This window comes from Typopeltis vanoorti, chromosome 13, assembly GCF_054136105.1.
Source record: "Typopeltis vanoorti isolate ZY-2024b chromosome 13, IOZ_Tvanoo_1.0, whole genome shotgun sequence".
Classification (NCBI taxonomy): Eukaryota; Metazoa; Arthropoda; class Arachnida; order Uropygi; family Thelyphonidae; genus Typopeltis; species Typopeltis vanoorti.
Window position 1 is genome coordinate 58,224,481 of NC_143561.1, and position 18,551 is coordinate 58,243,031.

Below are 18,551 nucleotides of genomic sequence, written 5' to 3' on the forward strand. Positions count from 1 at the left end.
GCCATATAAAACAGGAAAGAAGCTAATTATACAACCAGACCATCACACATTTCAGTTAGTTTCTATATATTGCATTGCAAACATTACCTTGGAGTGGAGGGAGGTGATTAAAATTCATATGTTAATCAAATATATGTGAAGCATAATAGAAGGGCTGGAAAGCTACTTTAAGACTGTGGTTCACTAATACAAGTGAAGTTTTATGGAGACATAGCATTGACTCTTTTCTGGTTACAACAGTGTTTTGGATTATCCATCTATACATATATATATATATCTTGTTATGCTATTAAATGAGAAGTAACCACCTATATGTTTTTATTAATGAAGAATGAAATTCATATAATGTACTAAATGTAATGTTAGATCAATTTATAATAAATCAAGATTGACTTTCATCTCTTTCTATAATACAAAAATGTAAATTATGTCATCACAACACCACCATCTGTATTATGCCACTTAGTCAACAGCATACCTTTGTTTGCTGAGCAGCAAACTAAAAGATTTTGCTACTTAAGTGGAAGAAAGGTAGGTAAGTTACTGAAAAAAAAAAAAAAAAAAAGTGAAATATCATAAAATCTTTGACTGGGGGATTGAGTAGTATTAGTGAGCAAGGAACAGAGAACCCTAATCTTCATATAAACAATACCTCACTTGCATAAAATATATTACTTACATTGATATTGGTCTTAAATTTTATCATTAAAAAAGTTATTTTCTTACCAAGTCCTTCAAAGGTACCACCAAGTATTCCTTGCATTGTGGCTTCTGTCCCTACTAGTGCTGCAGTTTTGGCATAAGAGGTCATAGCTGCATAAAATACCCCAAATGTTTGTCCATGAGTGAGTTCCAGAGGCAACATTAGCCATGGACTGACTAGAAAGGAATAACCAATGTAGCGGATTGCATATGCTGCAAATGTTAGTGTCATAACATTCATGTGCCCAATCTTCTTAATTATCCAACCAGAAATAAAAAACAGTGGTATTTCTGAAACCAAAGTCTGCATTCCCAAAACAAGACCTATTAATAACTGTTTTGCACCCAATTCTTCTAAGTACCATGCTTGATAGGACCAAAGTAGCCCTGTGAATACCCCAACAAAAAATACACAGATTACAAACCACACTATGTCAATTCTGCTGAACAAAGACTTTATATCCTTAAGGATTTGCTGCGAATGTGTAACTTTTTTCATGTTCAGTTTTATCATCACAACCATTAAGTCAATACCTAACATTATAGCCAATATGTAGAATCCTGGTGAGCGATTAACTTCTGATTCTCCAGTTGCTAAATCATTGAGGAATCCAGTAGTAACAACAATAATACCCCAGCCAAGAGTGCCCCATAATCTTTGTTGTCCATACTGGGAAGTTTTTTCTCCTAGGATTTCATAGCATGCTGCATCAGAAAGTGACATCGTACCGGATATTGTAAGTTCTGCTATTAGAATAAGAAATATCCAAAATTGAAGGGAAAAATAAATATTTTCAGAAGTTTTTGTTGAGTGGTTCTGACAGAAGGACAAATCACACACCGTAGTACACTCAGCAAAGACATCACATGCACAACTAGAAATGTTTAACTCTTCTTGTGGAGAATATGTATAATTGGATGACAAATGTAACAGACTGCTATTTGAAATATTTTCATTGTGCTCTCCATCTTCTTGGTACCACAATACTCCACTAAATACTGATTTTTCACAGAAGTTACCACAGTATAGGCCAGTTGAATTTTTTGACTCACTCAGATCCACATTACTAGCATTATATGGAACACATTGCTTACATCTGCTATTACAGTGATTTCTTAAGTTATTAGTTATTTCTGAATTGCAAGATATAGTGTAATCTTTCATTATTATAATTTGGGATCTTTCAGAAATGCAGCGTATTTGAGAATTAAAAACAGTTCTATCTTTTTCTGAATCATGTCGATGTGGGATAAGAAGCAGTAAAAGACATGGAATAATTATTGCCACATTACCCAGTATTAAAACTAGCTTTAGCTTCTTGTAGTAATCAGCTATGAAACCAAATGCGGGCTTGGCAATCAGTCTTCCAAAGGGAACTATTGTATAAATAATTCCAACTGCTGTGGCTGATATACCCAGCTGCTTTCCAAATACTTGCAAGAGTGGCAGTACTCCTGCAAAACCTGTAAATACAGAATAGCAAACTTAACTACATTATTTTGCAAAGAAATTGCAGCAAATAAAATTTAGGGATGTTAGTGATATAACTGAATATCAATAAAAGGGACTCTAAAATTTCATTTTTGAGATCAAATGCATATTTTACAATCATTATAACAATAATATACAGAGCATACTCAGTTCCTTTTTTTTTTTTTTTTTTTTTTTTTTTTCCCTCCTCCTTTAACCAGATATGCAAGTTGTTTGCTTGGCAAGAACATTATTCTAGTCTAACACTGACTATTCGTCTTTTTTTCTCTCTCTCTCCCTCCTCTCGTGTGAAATAACTGAAATTTGCTATTTATTAGCATAGGATGAAACCTATCACTGCCTCTCTCCCCTTTAGAAAATGTTAATGGCAAATCAGGATTTTACTGTATTAGGTTGGTTCTAAACTATTATTTATTTAGAAATATGGTAAATCAATGGTATTTCATTTTTCAAAATATACACCGAGTTGTAAAAGTTACATGAGTATCTGTTTTTCTGAAATGGTGCATACCAGTAACAAAGGTAGGAGGAGGAGTTGCATGCTGTAGAACAGTTTAGAGTTATATATATATATATATATATATATATATATATGATCAGACATACGAGTTAGTTTGTACAGTCAGAGGCATAGAAATGCTGACAGTGGGGCAGTTGCCAGAAGGGTATTATTGACAGGATAGCTTTCGAGATTGTTACATGCACACACACACACAAAAACTTTGAATTTGCTAAGGGCACCAAAAAACCTACCAATGTGACTGCATGCAATTATTTGTGGCAGACATCATTAGAAGATGGAAATATGATAACAAAAAAAGAACATGTAAAACCAAACTTATGAAAATGGGAGAGTAATAAGTGTTTGGCATTCCTCTCACTCTGCATTGTGAATTTGCTAAACTAGCAGTTGAGATTAGATGTACTTCTTTTCACAAGTCCATCCTTCTCCATAACAGTGTTCAAATTTGATGTCGATGGTGCAGAGCTTTTACTGTGATTGGGCAATGGATCCATTGGAAAGATGTGGTATAGAGTTGATACATGCTGTTCAAATTATATGGACATATTTGGGTCTGGCAGGAGTCCATTAATCACGAGATTCCAATTATGGTGGTGATTTGGACAAGAACCTCTTTTTAAAGTGGAAAAAAAAAAAATCAACAAATATATCAGCATTGTAGACTTTTCTATACTCTGTTCTTTTATGGAAATGAGTTATGAAGTATCAATATGATTAAGTATCATCTCATACCATTATGAAGAAATAAGAAATAAACTGGCCAACACACACACACACACACACACAAAATCTTAATCTGAAACTTACAGTGCACTTTTGGGAAAGATTAGTATGTCAGTTGAGAATGAGAATTCTCTATTACTATAGGAACTGAATGGCATTTTGATGGAAGAATGGGCCAAATACCATTCATCATTGAGCCACCTTTGATCTTGATTACAGGTACCATTCTCCTAGGAAGACTTTCTATTCTGTCTGAAAGTATTAGCCATGCCTTTGACCTAGTTATTTGATGAAAGTTGCATTGGGAAAGGTTCCCAATAAGTGAACAAAATACTACCACCCTACAAGCATGGTTCTAAGGCAGAAATTTCCAATTATGGACCAGTCTGTATAATCTGTATTTGTGGTCAAGGTAATTGGAGAAAATGGTTAGGAACCAGGATTAATAATGGTCGGCATGAGTTTGTAGAAAGTAGTTTTTAGCAACTCCTTGCATTTGAATATGTTGGATAAGGGAGATCTATATGCAGTAATGCATATAGATCTCCCTTATTGCAAAGTCTTGGACTTTGCAAAGGTATTTGATAGATTTCACTCAACCAACATAATTGGTTGAGTGAACCTCCCACAATTAGTCTTGATTTCAATTGGGATGATGTGATAATAAATCATTGTGCTTCTGCATTCTGGACTGAAATTTTACTAAGTAAACAGTGAATTCTACACTGTTTAGTTATAAACTAAGATCAATCCAATGCAAATATATTAAGTGATTGCTATCCAAAGATATTATTACATAATACCTCCAAGGAGTCCAAAGACTCATTGAGGGAGGCCACCTACTCTACAACTCTCCATCTCCACCAGCAGCAACTACCTTCATCATCTACACCAACGCCATCTACTGCTGACCACCACTAGTATTTTCACAAACAAACATCCATGCCCACAGCGGGATTTGAACCCGTAGCCTTTTGGCTGGAGAGAGGATGTGCTGACTACTTGGCCAACCAGACTGCAATAATAAAATTATTTTATTATTATTATTATTACACCCTCCATGGAGTCTACAGACTCATTGTGGGAGGTTCATTCAACTGACAACATATTTATCATATAGAATCTTATAATCCTTAGCACCACTTGCATTAACAACACATTCTGGTAATGTATTCCGTTCACTGACAATTCTTCATGTAAAAAAATCTACTCGCACCCCTCTTCACACTTTTACATAACTTCCAGGAATGACCTCTGGTTCTTCCTTTCTCACCTTCTACTCTTTTTATAATCCCATCTGGATTAATCTGATAAAATCCTCTCACTAATTTAAATGACTATCATATCACCTCTTTTTCTCCTATCCAAACTCTGCCATCCACATTTCTTCAACCTCTCTCCATAGCCAGCATTCCAAACTCCTGATATTATCTTAGTCACTTGTCTCAGGACTCTCCAATGTCTCCACATCACATTGAAAACCAGGTGACCAGATCTGATCACAATAGTCCAAGTGTGGTCTGACCAGTGCCTTATACAGTGGCACAACCACTTCCTTATCCTTACGTGTTAGAGTACTTCTTATCATAGCAGCACTACGATGTGCAGCCTTTGCAACACTAGCAATATGCCCTCTAAACTTCTGTCTACTGTCAACCATCACTCCCAAATCTCTAATCTCATCCACTTCCTACAATACATCACCATCAATATAGTACGCAGCCTTATATTTCTGCACTTATTGATATTAAAACTACAACTCCACTCTTGTTCAAAAAGGTCTATTCAAATCTTCCAGAAGGGATTTAACATCTGTGCCACTTAGAATTCTTCCCAATTTTACATCATCAACAAATAACTAAAGATCTCCAGTCAGTCCACATGATATATCGTTTACAAGCAAGTTAAACAGCAGGGCCCAAGAACAGAACCCTACTCCATCTGAGATACTACTCCATCATACACAACCTGCTGGTATCGTTCAGAGACTGATCCATCTAACCACTATATACTATCGATTACTATCCTTTGCAGCTTGTACGGCAACTTATGTGGTAATTATTATTTCGGGAGACTCCAGGGAGTCCTTAGACTCATCGAGGGAGGCCCTAAACATCATGTCCACACAACTATACGACATTCTCACAGTATCTATCATACCTTGCCTTGAACTCGCTCACTGTCATAGCACCCACAACAGACTCTGGCAGCTTATTCCACGCATTTACCACTCTAAAAGTAAAGAACCCAGCTCTAACACCCCTGCTAACCACACTCTTGCCCACCTTCCATAGGTGTCCCCTGGTTCTCCCACCACCAGTCCTGATCTGAAAAATATCCTCTGAATTAATCCTATAGAATCCCTTTAGCAATTTGAATGTCTCAATCATATCTCCCCTTTTCTGCCTATCAACTAGTTTCTGCAACCCAGAAATCTTCAACCTGTTCTCATATGGTTCATTTCATAGACCTGCTATCAATTATCAAATGTGTTTGCAAAGTCTAAGAATATTAACCAGCCTGGTTTTCCAAGTGGCCAACGTATCCTCTCTTCAGCCAAAAGGCTGCGGTTTTGAATCCCGCCTTGGGCATGGATGTTTGTGATTGTCTGTGAAAATACTAGTGGTGATGATGGGTGGTAGATGATGATGATAGTTGTGGTTTGTTGTAGTTGGTGGAGACAGTTATTTTGTAGGTGTCCTCCCTCAATGAGTTTGGACTTCCTGGAGGTGTTATGTAATAATAATATTACTGTATATGATTCTCTATTCCATACAAATCTCTCCAAAACCTTGACCACAACTGCAGTTACACATACTGGCCTATAGTTGGAGGCTTCTATCTTAGAACCATGCTTGTGGTGTGGTACTATTTTGCCTTCTTTCCACTCCTTTGGAACCCTACCTACTGCAAAACTTTCATTAAATAACCAGGTCAAGGGCATACGTGGTGATATGTCATCCATTCCCACAGCCTTATTCACATCTAACCCAACCGACATCTGATACAATTCTGTTTCTTTCACTTCCAATTCTCCTAATACTTGTCTCTCTTCTATATATTGCACGGATCATTTACACCAATGTGATATACGCTGATAAAGTGCTCGTTCAATAATTCCACTATATCCTTTACAGCTGTTAGTCTGCTGCCATCACTATCCATCAATGTTAATCTGCCATAATTATTCTTCCTCTTGCTTGCCATGTAGTGGAAAAATTCCCTTGAGTTAACCTTGGCCTAACCAGCCAATCTCCTCTCATACTCATCTTTTCTTTCTTTATCATGCTTGTCACCTTTCTAGCCTGCAATGTACTGATGCTAACTGACTACAGAGCTTCATATATATATATATATGTGTGTGTGTGTGTTATGGTCCAAGTAATTAATCTGTTTATATATTAATAATTACCGGCTATTAATACAAACCAAATAACGAGGTTAAAGTAAATAATTTACGAGAATTAATCACAGGAACCAGTAATTATTAATACTTCCTAACTATTGATGGTCATCATCATCATGCGTATCAAAGATTTAGGCCTAGCATGGCCTGTTCTGGCCTTAGAAGTCATCGTTTAAGAGGATGTCCTCGTTTTATTTTTCCTAATGGCTTGTACTTTAAGGCTTGTTTTGGTAATCTTTCTGTTTTCATTCTTTGAACATGTTCCATCCATTTATGTTTGTTTTTTAATTTTTTCTATTACTGGTTCTTGTTTAATTCTTTCATAATTTCTTCATTTCTTTTATGAAGAAATAGGGTATACTTTGCAGTTTTTCTCATAAACTTCATTTCTGCTGTTGTTAATCTTTGTTTGTATTTTTGTTTTATTATCCAGATTTCGCTTCCATACATTAAGACTGGTAGGGCTAATGTATTGTATACTTTTAGTCTGGTTTGTTTTTGAACTAGGTTTGGTTTAAATATAGAGTTAATTACACCTGTTATTTTTAAATGTTTTGCAATTTTTACGTTTATATCTTTTTCATTTTCGTATGTGATCATACATCCTAGGTAGTTAAATGAATTCACCTGTTCTAAGATCTTGTTATCTATTACTATTTTAGTTCTTGCTGGATCTTGTCCTTTAAAGGCCATAGTTTTTGATTTTTCTGTTGATATTATCATCCAAAGATTATGGTAGTAAACTTTGGATATCTCATTTAGATCTAAAATAGCTTTCTGTAAGTTATCTTCAGAATTTGTAATTATTATTTGGTCGTCGGGCAAAGAGGTGAGTGTTTAAATTTACTGTAGGAGAAAGTTTAATTCCTTGATATAAATTTTCATTCCATTTTATTATTATTTCATTTAAATAGATATTAAAAAGAGTTGCTGAGAGGGGACATCCCTATTGATGTCCCATTGATGGTAAATGTAATAATTTTCAATACGCTAATTTTGGGGGAGGGTGGGAAAATACCACGTGACTCCCGGCTTTGGAAATTTATTTGTTGGTTTTTGATGTACATGTAAACCCACGTTGAACATTGTGAGCAATTAATCTAATATTTCACATAACATGTTTTTTTTTTAGTCGAAAGCACGAATGAAGAAGCGTTACAGATACTTCTTCATAATGGATTTTTTTTTTTTTTTTTTTTTTTTTTTTTTTTTTAGGTAGGTAACCATAATTGACAAGTTTGTTAATTGTCAGCTGGACAATTAATTTTGTGAGTCCGCTCTATCGATTGGCTTTTTTCCTTATGAAATTCTGCGTATGGTTTTCAGAGAAAATTACACCAGACTCCCGGCTTCATCTCCCCATCTTCCTACCCTGGAAGAAGCTTAGTACTGATTACTACGTTAATGGGAGAGGTTGCTTTTTTTTTTTTTTTTTTTATTTATGTCAGTCGCTAGTAAGTTCGTACATTTCTCCACATTTTCATTGGTTTTACATACCCATAAGCATAATGGGAGATTTAGAAATAATGAGAACACGATTTAACGACCAAGTTAATATGTTGAGATCGAAAAAAGGGAAAAATAATGAGTTATTCACAAGAGAAGAGTAGTTTCGTCTTTAGCGAAAGTTAAAAAGAACAAAGAGAACGTTTCCGGCAAACACCCGAAGATTATCAATGGTTATCACGATACGATATTGTAAAAATTGGAAATGTTGAAAAACTCGTCGTACCTGTTAAAAATGAAAGAGACCCGATTATATATTACATTTTCTCGGAGGAAAATTTTCAATTAATTCATGACACTCATATTGCCATTGGCCATGGAGGACAAAACAGAATGATGAAAGAGCTTAAAGAGAAGTATAAGAACGTCACAGTTGAAATTGTTGATATATTTGAATCTTTGTGAACCCTGCCAAAAGAAATTGAGCATTCCAAAAAAGGGCTCGTTAAACTAATTAAAAGCAGCGAATTTAATTCTAGATATCAGATTGATTGATTTAATTAATATGCAGTCACAAGCTGATGGCGATTATAAATTTATAATGGTTTATCAAGCCCATCTTACGAAATTTGTTCAACTTAGAGCTTTGAAACAAAACAAGCTGAAGTTGCATATCATCTATTGGATGTACTCACAATATTTGGAGCCCCATGCATCTTGCAAAGTGACAATTGATGGCCAGGAATTCGTGAATAAAATTATTGATGTCTGTAGAATGAGCTTAAGATTGTTCATGGAAAACCATTGAAAGGGCAAACCAAGACATTGAAAAAATGTTATCTACATGGTTTGAAACAAATAAAACAACAAAATGGTCGGAAGGGATAAAATTTATTCAATTTATGAAAAACAGAGCACATCACTCTGGAATAGATCGCAGTTCCTATGAAGCTATGTTTGGCTGTAAAGCTAAGGTAGGTTTGAAAACATACCAGTCGATATCTTGTCAGAAATCACGAGTGAAGATCTTGAGATGATATTAAAAGATCAAACTAATAAGGATGTTGAATGTCAGAAGATCTGAGAGGAAAAACGGTATCAGAACTGAGAACGGTGACAATGTGGAAGTGGAAATAGATGTAACGATTGAAGACATCTGTTGAAGATCCAAACCAAAACAGAAATAAGAGTGTTAGCCATATCGGAAGAAAACAACATTCTGAAAAAACAGGAACGATCGACAAGGAAGATAACAAAACAAAAAATATAACATTTTGAATTAGAAAATAATGAAAAAAGTAAGGAAAGTACTTTCTTTTGCACTCAATGAAATCAGAAAAAATTCAAGAAGCTCGAAACTGCTAAGCAGTCATTTAAAGCAAGCTGAAAAAATGTTACTGCTTTCAATGACTAAATTTTCAATTGCAAATGTAGGAGAAAATGTTCGGATAAGAATTCCAGACGTAGATTAAGACCGATAACCGGAATATTATAGCTGTTATAATTTCTGTTGAGAATGAAAACATATAAATTAGGTACAAAATATGGTATTTTAAACCAACTCTATTCGAGGAACGAATTTACCGTTTGTAAGGAAACATTTCAGGTAATGAAGTTCCTGATATTGAGATAAGTCTAAGAGAATGTGCCCGCACGAATTCTAATTTAGGTGGTCAAGATTTCCAATATTGCAATTATACAGCCCATTGTAACTCAAATCTCTGCAAATGTAAAAGGCAGAAATCGTTTGCAATTCCAAGTGCCACAGAGGTCTTTCCTGCAAAAATAAGTTATTTGCTTTTAACCAGACAACAATATAATCATATAATAAGGTATTTATCTCCTATTTTTTCTGTTATAAATAAAATAGTTTTTATAAAACATATTTTTATTACATTTACCAGACTCCTTTAGGAATTACTAATAATAGTTCATGTGATTAATTCTCGTAAATTATTTACTTTAACCTCGTTATTTGGTTTGTATTAATAATAATCGGATTTATTACATTATAGGTATTTTTGCTAAACATTTGTTCAAGTTCTTCCACTTTATCGCATTTAATTGTTATTAATTACAATGAAATCCTTTTAAAACAATATTTTATAGTTCATTTTGTATTGTACTTTTTTTTTAATACACTCACGATGGACCTATACTTGGACATCTAACATTGATAGATCAAGCCACCAGGTTGATTACATCCTGGCTCTCCATTGGGAGGAAGGCAAGCATATTTAATTTGCATACTCATACTTGTCCTGAAGCAGACTGGTATAGATCATTAACTAATAAGAGAGCCAAAGTAAGACCGAGACTCTGAAACCTTCCAAGGCAGGCCCATTCCACTAAGCTGGATGTCAGTAATTCCTGGTAGGTTCACAGAAGAAACAACGTAGTTGAATGGATAATCTTTTGGAGACTAGTGAGGAGAACTCCCTCAAATGCTCTGGGAAGGATTAAGGTTAAAATAAGAAGTATCTCGGCTTAATTAGCAGGTAAAGAGACCCATGAATATCAGATATTACATAGAGAAGTCAGAAAATCCATCAGGCAGGACAAGGAAATTTTTTATACTAATAAATGTGAAGAGAGTTTCTGTTGAGAAGGTACAATTTTAAAACGATGTTTTGTTTAGTTTAAGCCCAAACTGACTGTCATCAGACAAATAGAGAAGCACTAACAGAAGATCTGGAGATCAAAAGCAGATGGAAAGAGTCGTCGTCGTCCGGTAGCATCTTCTAGCAAGAGGGTTGCAGCAGATGAGCAGCTCTTTTCCATTTCTCTCTGTCTGTCGCTTCCATCATTCTTAAACCAGTCCATTCCACGATGTCATTAAACCACTCTCTAGTTGGTCTTCCACGTCTTCTCTTCCCCTCAACTTTCCCATGTAATATAGTTCTTGTCAGGTGTCCCAAAGAACCTCTCAGAAGATGTCCTGCAAATCTAGTCTTTCTTTGCATAATATTCTTTAACGATGTTCTTTCCATCCCAACTCGTCTTAAAACTTCTTGATTTGATATTCTTTCTGTATAGCTAATCTTTTCCATCTTTCTATAACACCACATTTCCAATGCATTAATTCTTTCCATATCTCTTTCTTAGTATCCATAACTCACTTCCATAACTTGCAATACTCCAAACTGTTGCTTTAACTATTCCAATTCTAACGCCTATTTTAGTGTTCTTGTTTATTAAAATTCTCTTCATTTCCATAAATGCCGATTTAGCTTTGCCTATTCTATTTCTAATGTCCAACTCTGAAGTTCCTTTCTCTGAGATCCAGCTACCTAAATATTGAAATTTTTCCACTTCTAAAATCTTTCCTCTACATCTTATTTTTACATATCTATTTTTTTTTACTTATCTCCTATTTTCTACCCATTATCATTATCTTGGTCTTTTTTTGTGTCAATTCTTAGTCCATACTCTTTACAAGAGTTTTCAATTCTTTGAATAATTTGTTGTAACCCATTTTCACTTTCTGCCATCACTACTATATCATCCGCATATCTTAAGTTATTAATGATTCTTCCGTTTATTTTTATTCCTTCTTCTACATCCTCAAGTGCCTCTCTAAACATTTGTTCACTATAAAAGTTAAACAATAATGGTGATAACTTGCATCCTTATCTGACTCCTCTCTCCACCGGGAATTCTCCTGTTTCCTCTCCATTACACATACTGACGCTATTTGTGACCAATATAATCTCTTTAAAATTTCCAAGCCATAAGAGTCAATATCAGTATTTTCTAGAATGTCAGAAAGCCTTTCATGTTTCACTGTATCAAATGCCTTTTCAAAATCTAGAAATCCCAAAAACAACTTTCCACCATGGTTTAGTGTTTTCTCCCCAATAATTCTTAGACAAGTTATAGCCTCTCTAGTTCCTCTGTTGGTTCTGAATCCAAACTGTTCCTCATTCATTTCTTTTTCTATTTTAAAAATTCAATTTAGAACCACCCCCACTTAGGCATGAGATTGAAAAATCAGTTAAACAGCTTAACAATAAGGCCTCAGGCGCAGATGGAATCTCACAGGGTTAAAGGCCACAGGAGATGGAGGGACATGAGTTTACAATGATATAGGAGACAGGACCATGGCCTAGAGAATGGAAGAAGTGGGTTTTCATAACATTGCACAAGCTAGAACTATAAGTTTAATTTTTCAGGCAAGCAAGATTTTATTAAAGATCATTCCAAATCGTATTACAAACAACGTGTTAGGATCAAGGACTACGAGATGGTGACACTTGTCAGTCATCACTTCATCGGATGTCGCTTATAATTAGTAATAGTCTTGGGCCAGCTATCTCTGATTAGCTACTGGTGTATATTGACCTGCCCACTCATTCTCCAAAAGTTTCAGAGGGCAAAAATGGCCTTACCTACTCCTTATAATGGAATAAAACGCTTTAACTGATTTTTTATGATGATTCTAAATAGGATCGAAACAGAGATACGTGAGGAAGAAGACGGTTTAAAATAAAGACATGGGAACCTGAGATCAGACTCTTTGCCTTAGACACAGATCATTGCAAAGTATAAATAATTTAGACTCCCTATGGTAGTGTTTCATAGATTACCCCAACGCTTTTACCTGCTTCAGTATGTGAAATTATGGGAGGTAATGAAAATGGATTTTTCTCAACACAGGTTGATAGCTGAACTTGTACAGTGAGCAAGAAGCCACTGTAGAATAGGTGTTGGATTAAATGATTGGCCTCAGGTTAATAATGGAGTTAAGCAAGGATGCCTGCTTTCTCATGACCTGTTTAGTATCTATGCCGAGGACATCATGCATGAACCACTAGATAAGCTTAAGGATTAGGATAGGTAGTAGATTGATTAATAATCTGAGGTATTCTGATGCCAATACTTCTTTTTAATGGCATGGAAGAACTAGGGCGAATACTTGACAAAGTTAATGATATCAGTAATAACAATATCACAATCTTAGCAAGAAAAAGATGGTTCTCAAAGGAAACATAAACAGGAAAGTTCCTGAAACAAATGTACCTTAAAAGAGAAAGAATTAAGGAAGTCAGCAAGTTCGAGTAGTGGGATCCATTGTTAGTGTGAAGAATTGCCGTTCAGAAGGCAGAAAAAGATTAGGAATCCCACAGACGGATAAAATCTGGAAGAATGGATGTATCTCCACAGGAACAAAGTTGAAGATTCTGGATGCAGCTGTTTTTTTTCCAACAGTGACTTATGGATGTGAGACTTGGAACCTTAAGAAGTCTGATAGGAAAAGGATAGTTGCTTTTGAGATGTGGTGTTACAGAAGGCTGTTAAGGATATATATACTGAAAGGCAGACAACGAATGCATCTAGAAATGATGGGTAGAGCATTAAGGCTCCTTAAGGACATTGAAAGGATAGAGGAGGACTTCTCAAAACAGTGAAGGTAAAGTTCCTGAGAAAAGAGGAAGGTATAGGTCCTCAATGAAATTGATGATGTGTCTGGAGTGACTGATCTTTAGAGAGTAGAAGCCTGCTAAAAAAAACAGGATCACCTGCAACCACTGGTTCGGCACATCACTGACAAATGATGTGAGTGGAATATGGAGTGACCATATGGTATTTGATATCAATGAATAGGTGGATGGTTGGTACGAGTATTAAAAAAAGTTGAGAACTGCTGATCTAAATGATCTTTTAGTGAGCAGATAAAAGGTAACTATAATATGGCATGGAGATCTGTATGTTGTTTCAAAAGAATGTACAATTTTTTTCCTCAGATGCCAGACATGGGGATGGCAATTTCTTGTGTAAAAGGTTTTTTTTTGTGGTGGGGTGTGGAGAATAGGCAGGAATCTCTGTGGATTTTGTGAACAGGTAACCCCTTGGCTAAAACAGTGTCCCGAATGCGACTGGTTTCACTGATGGGGGCTGGTATGGTCCAAGCTACCGATGTTCTCACTATGTTTACTGAGGTTTTGATATCATCATATTGCTGAGAGAGAGAGATGGATATACAATGAAATGTATATTCCTCATCTATCACACTTAAGTTTAGATATATATTCTTATCTTGTCGCCAAATGGAGAACACATTGTGAACATAGCATAGCCATATGCATTTGAGAACGGCAGAGTTTTCAAAATGGTCCTATATATGTGAAGATTGGCATTGGAAAAGTTGATGGGGGAAACATTGGAAAAGCATAGCTGTGTGCCTGGCTTCAATCTGCTTGTAGGTTTTTTCCTATCTAAGTTCATGGTAAAAGTGAATTAGGCTGACATGTCTGCAGAGGGACATAAAGAGTATGAATGAGTTCTGAGGTTTCTTTTAGAGATGACATAGTTATGGCAGAGACTGAGTGCATTGCCAGCTTTGAGAGCTTTCTTGAGCTGAAACGCCTATTGGTTAATTACATGTTCTTGAAATAACTGAGGCTTTATTTTCCTAACTAGATTTTTAAAAATGTACACATTCTTAAAAAGTATAACATACAAATCTTCAGGCCATACCCTTAAGCAATCACTAAAAGATCCTTTCAATCATCCTTGGTCTACTGTGTCCATTGCTCCCTTAAACTTACTTCAGTCAAGTTGGAACTGCTAATATCGGTCTAAAACAACACAGAAACTATGCCAATCGTCTGTACTAGAGCCGTTATTTCGGAGTGATAGACCATGCAATAGACATAGATTATCAGATCCAATGAAAAAACCTCATTTTATACGGGAGCGGATTCAAATCAGACTGTTTCTGGAATCTGCTATTTCACTACAACATTTTCAAACTTGTGCTCCTACAATCCTAACTGGCACTCCTTTTGCAATCAGACTGTGTATGATGCACGTGCTTAATATTTCTTTTTACAAATATGTCTTCTGACGATGTGTCCTTGGAGTTGTCACTTAATAATAATAATCTTCTTCTTCTGCAGCTTGTCCCACTTAAGTAGGGTCGCTGTTTATAGTGAGTCTCCTACTTAATAATAATAATAAAAATCAGCTAATACTTTTTATTCCCATATATAGGGAGTAGGCGAGGCCGTTTAGCCCTAACTTTTGCAGACTAAGTGGGCAGTTCAATCTCCACTGGCAGCCAATCAGAAAAAGTGGCCCAAGGCTATCACTAATTAAGTGGCACGCAGTGAAGAGAGAGAGAGACGGCTCTTCAGGTGCCGCCATCTCGTGTTCCCTAACCCTAACACATATTTAATGTCTGAAATAATGTGGGTTCTACTGTCGATTTTCTTGAGTTTACTGGACGAAAAACCCGAGTTTCCGGGAGAAAAAACCGCTTGCCCGTGCCAGAGATCCACTAACTCGGGAACAGTTGAAAAAAGCTTAGAAAAGTTTCCTCTAGTCGATGACTAGATTCGAAACAAAGTCTACTTTCGTGCGGTCAAGCGCTGTGGTGTGCAAACGCCACATCCACTGAGCTACGCCCAAGGCAAAATATTATCTCACTAATCTAATTAGCTAAATAAATATAAAATCAGTTAATGCCTTTTATTCACCTATAGGGAGTTGGTGAGGTCATTTTAGCCTATCTGACTTTTGGAGACTGAGTGGACAATTCAGTCTCTACCGGTAGCCAATCAAAGATAGCTAAGCCCAAGACTATCATTGATTATAAGTGGCATCCGATGAAGAAACGACTCAGATGTGTCGCCATCTCATGGTTCTTAACCCTAACACAATATCTCATTGTCTGAAATAGTGTGTATTGTATGGTCAAGTATCTTGAGTTTATGGTCGAAAAAGCCGAGTTTCTGAGAGAAAAAACATGCTTGCTCATGCCAGAAATTAACTAACTTTGGAGCTATTCGAAGAAAAGCTTAGAAACAGTTCCTCTAGATAGACTACACTATAACTGAAGTATTTTTTTCTGACGACCAGCACGGAGGATGCAAGTGCCATTTCTACTGAGCTACACATGCCTAGTGCTTTACATTTTCAAAAATCTGGGAGACTTGTCATTTTGAAACCTTCAGAAAAATATTGGAACTGGAACTGCGATGTAGATAGTCGTGCTAAATACATTTAGTTAATAAATTATAATCGTCAGATGTATGGTTTTCCACATTAATATGCCTGGTTCTATATATGCGAGAGGTTTACAACCTTCTGTGCATGGGATGAACATTAAAATATGCTAATATTTGGCCATATTGAGACAGGGAAGAAGAAAAGAGCTAGAATTTTTATTTCGTATTTCCAGATACAATGTTAATCTTTTATTGAAAGTGATCAGTTTCTGAGTTGCCAACCTGGTGGGGTGCAACTAAAAAGTAAATAATCAGTCCGTGTGGTCTAAATTGCCAGTAATGCAGATATTAAAATATTTAATGGGGACTTGTGTCCCACCATGAATACTGAAAAATCCATAGCATGAGTTTTTGCGATTTTCACTTATATGAGAAATTTCCAGTGCCAGCAGTAGGTGAGAGTTGATTGTTTCTATCTTCAAAGAAGCATCAAGCCATCATTAGAGATAGAGAGTTTTGCCTATAATCTAGTGCAGTGTTGCTACATTGAAGGATGATCAGCTAAAACTCAACAAACAGTACTCGTATATGTATCGTTCATTGTTGTTGCAAATTGTGAACTACCTTAACCAATGTCGAATGTAACAATTGTCATATTTTACATTCTAAACAGGTGAATTGCACTTTATTTAGTTTCTTAGATATTCATAACTGCACCATGATCATCCTGAAATCCAAAAGTCAGTTGTCAAATCTAAGCTAATAATTTTGAGATGTCCTGGAAAACTTGGTGATGTTCTTTTAGCATCAAGAAATTGTGTTACCGCACGATGATAGATAGCTAGAATGTATCAGGATCAGATTTAAGCAATATTTATCCTTGAAGACACCCTTATAAGTTTTTTTCAGCTTAGAAGTGTTTTAGTGAAATAAAAGGCTTTAGCTGATTTATTTATTATTACATTTGTGCAATATGGTGATAAGAATTATTGTTCAGATATCTGTTAGTACGTGAGAGTTTTCTGTAAATAGTATAAGAGATATAACTATCTGGGCAGGGAGTTTTCAATTTCTGAGGTAAATTTTACTCTTCGGTTTTGGTAATTTAAGTTCGTGAAAGCGTTCTAACGTATCACGGCTGTACAGCAAGTATCACACACGTCATCCACTTAACGCCGCCAGAGGCGTTAGTCGAAAAGAGCTTAGCGTTTTTTAAAGTTTCCATGAAACAATTTGCAACTGACTGTGAGAGCCCAGTCCATTGCTAGGCCCTCAACTTTTCAGCAGCAATCGGATGCCATCAGCATCAGTGCTGGAGAGTATCATATGATTCATAACCGCTACACAGAAGGTAACAGTCTACATTTGAAATAGTGTTTTAAATATCGTTTTTCATTATGACTAGCTCGAAAAGTTTCATGAATTTTTGCTACTTATTTTAAAATAATTCACTTTTGAATGCACTAAATTCATTAATATGCATAAAGTAGTAAGAAGCTAATTCTAATAACCACTCCGATCTATTTGATTATCTTGAATGTTGATTTTCTACAGTCTAATTACCTAAACAGTGAGATCATCTTCCTTGGAGACTTGGGTGTTCATCATCACATAACTTCGCAATGCAGGTTGAAAGAGAAGCTGATATATTTGCGGATGGTAATCATTAACACAAATTGTCCAACTTTTAACAAGGATGCTGAATAATTTTCATCATTCTTCCACTCTACTTGGACCTTTTCCTCCCCCTGTCTCTCTTCGAATACACTGAAGATAACAGCTCTCCTCTTGGTAACTACTATCCGTTTCCTATTCAACAGATTGACCTTCACAGATTCAATATCAGCCTTTTGCTGCAAAAGTTCAACGGTATCAAATGAAATGACATCAGTGATTTAGATGTTTTCCCCCCATGGTCTGATTACTGATTCTGCTAACCTGATCCAAAAACCTGCTCTCGTGTTGGGCATAGTCTATGGCTCTGTGCTTCCCACCACACTTTGTCCCAACAGATTAACCACTTATCTATAACCACAAATTGCATTCTTAATTTTGCCCACGTTTCCATTTCTTTTCTTCAATCAACAAATCATGTAATTCTTAAATGATTCAAGATCTTCAATAACCTCGTCAGGTGGGATGAAAGTGATTAGTGAAATTCAATGCCTTCAAAACACAATGCTAACTTGTTTCTCATAAGAAAGACCTCATGTTAAGCGAACCATTTACTTTCAATAATATTCAGATCTTCAGTTGGTATCAGATTTTTCTTCCTCGACCGACTTACACCTAGTATTTCCTGGCACAAAA

General features: G+C 35.8%; 1 protein-coding gene across 1 annotated transcript in view; it reads right to left on the bottom strand.

Annotated features, from left to right (window-relative positions):
- Nucleotides 1-18,551, bottom strand: part of LOC150100191 (major facilitator superfamily domain-containing protein 6-like) — a 57,572-nt gene that overhangs the window by 29,693 nt on the left and 9,328 nt on the right. Inside the window, exon 3 of the mRNA XM_090403292.1 lies at nucleotides 727-2,166. Within this exon, the coding sequence (XP_090259418.1) occupies nucleotides 727-2,166 (1,440 nt within the window). The remainder of the gene's footprint in view (nucleotides 1-726; nucleotides 2,167-18,551) is intronic.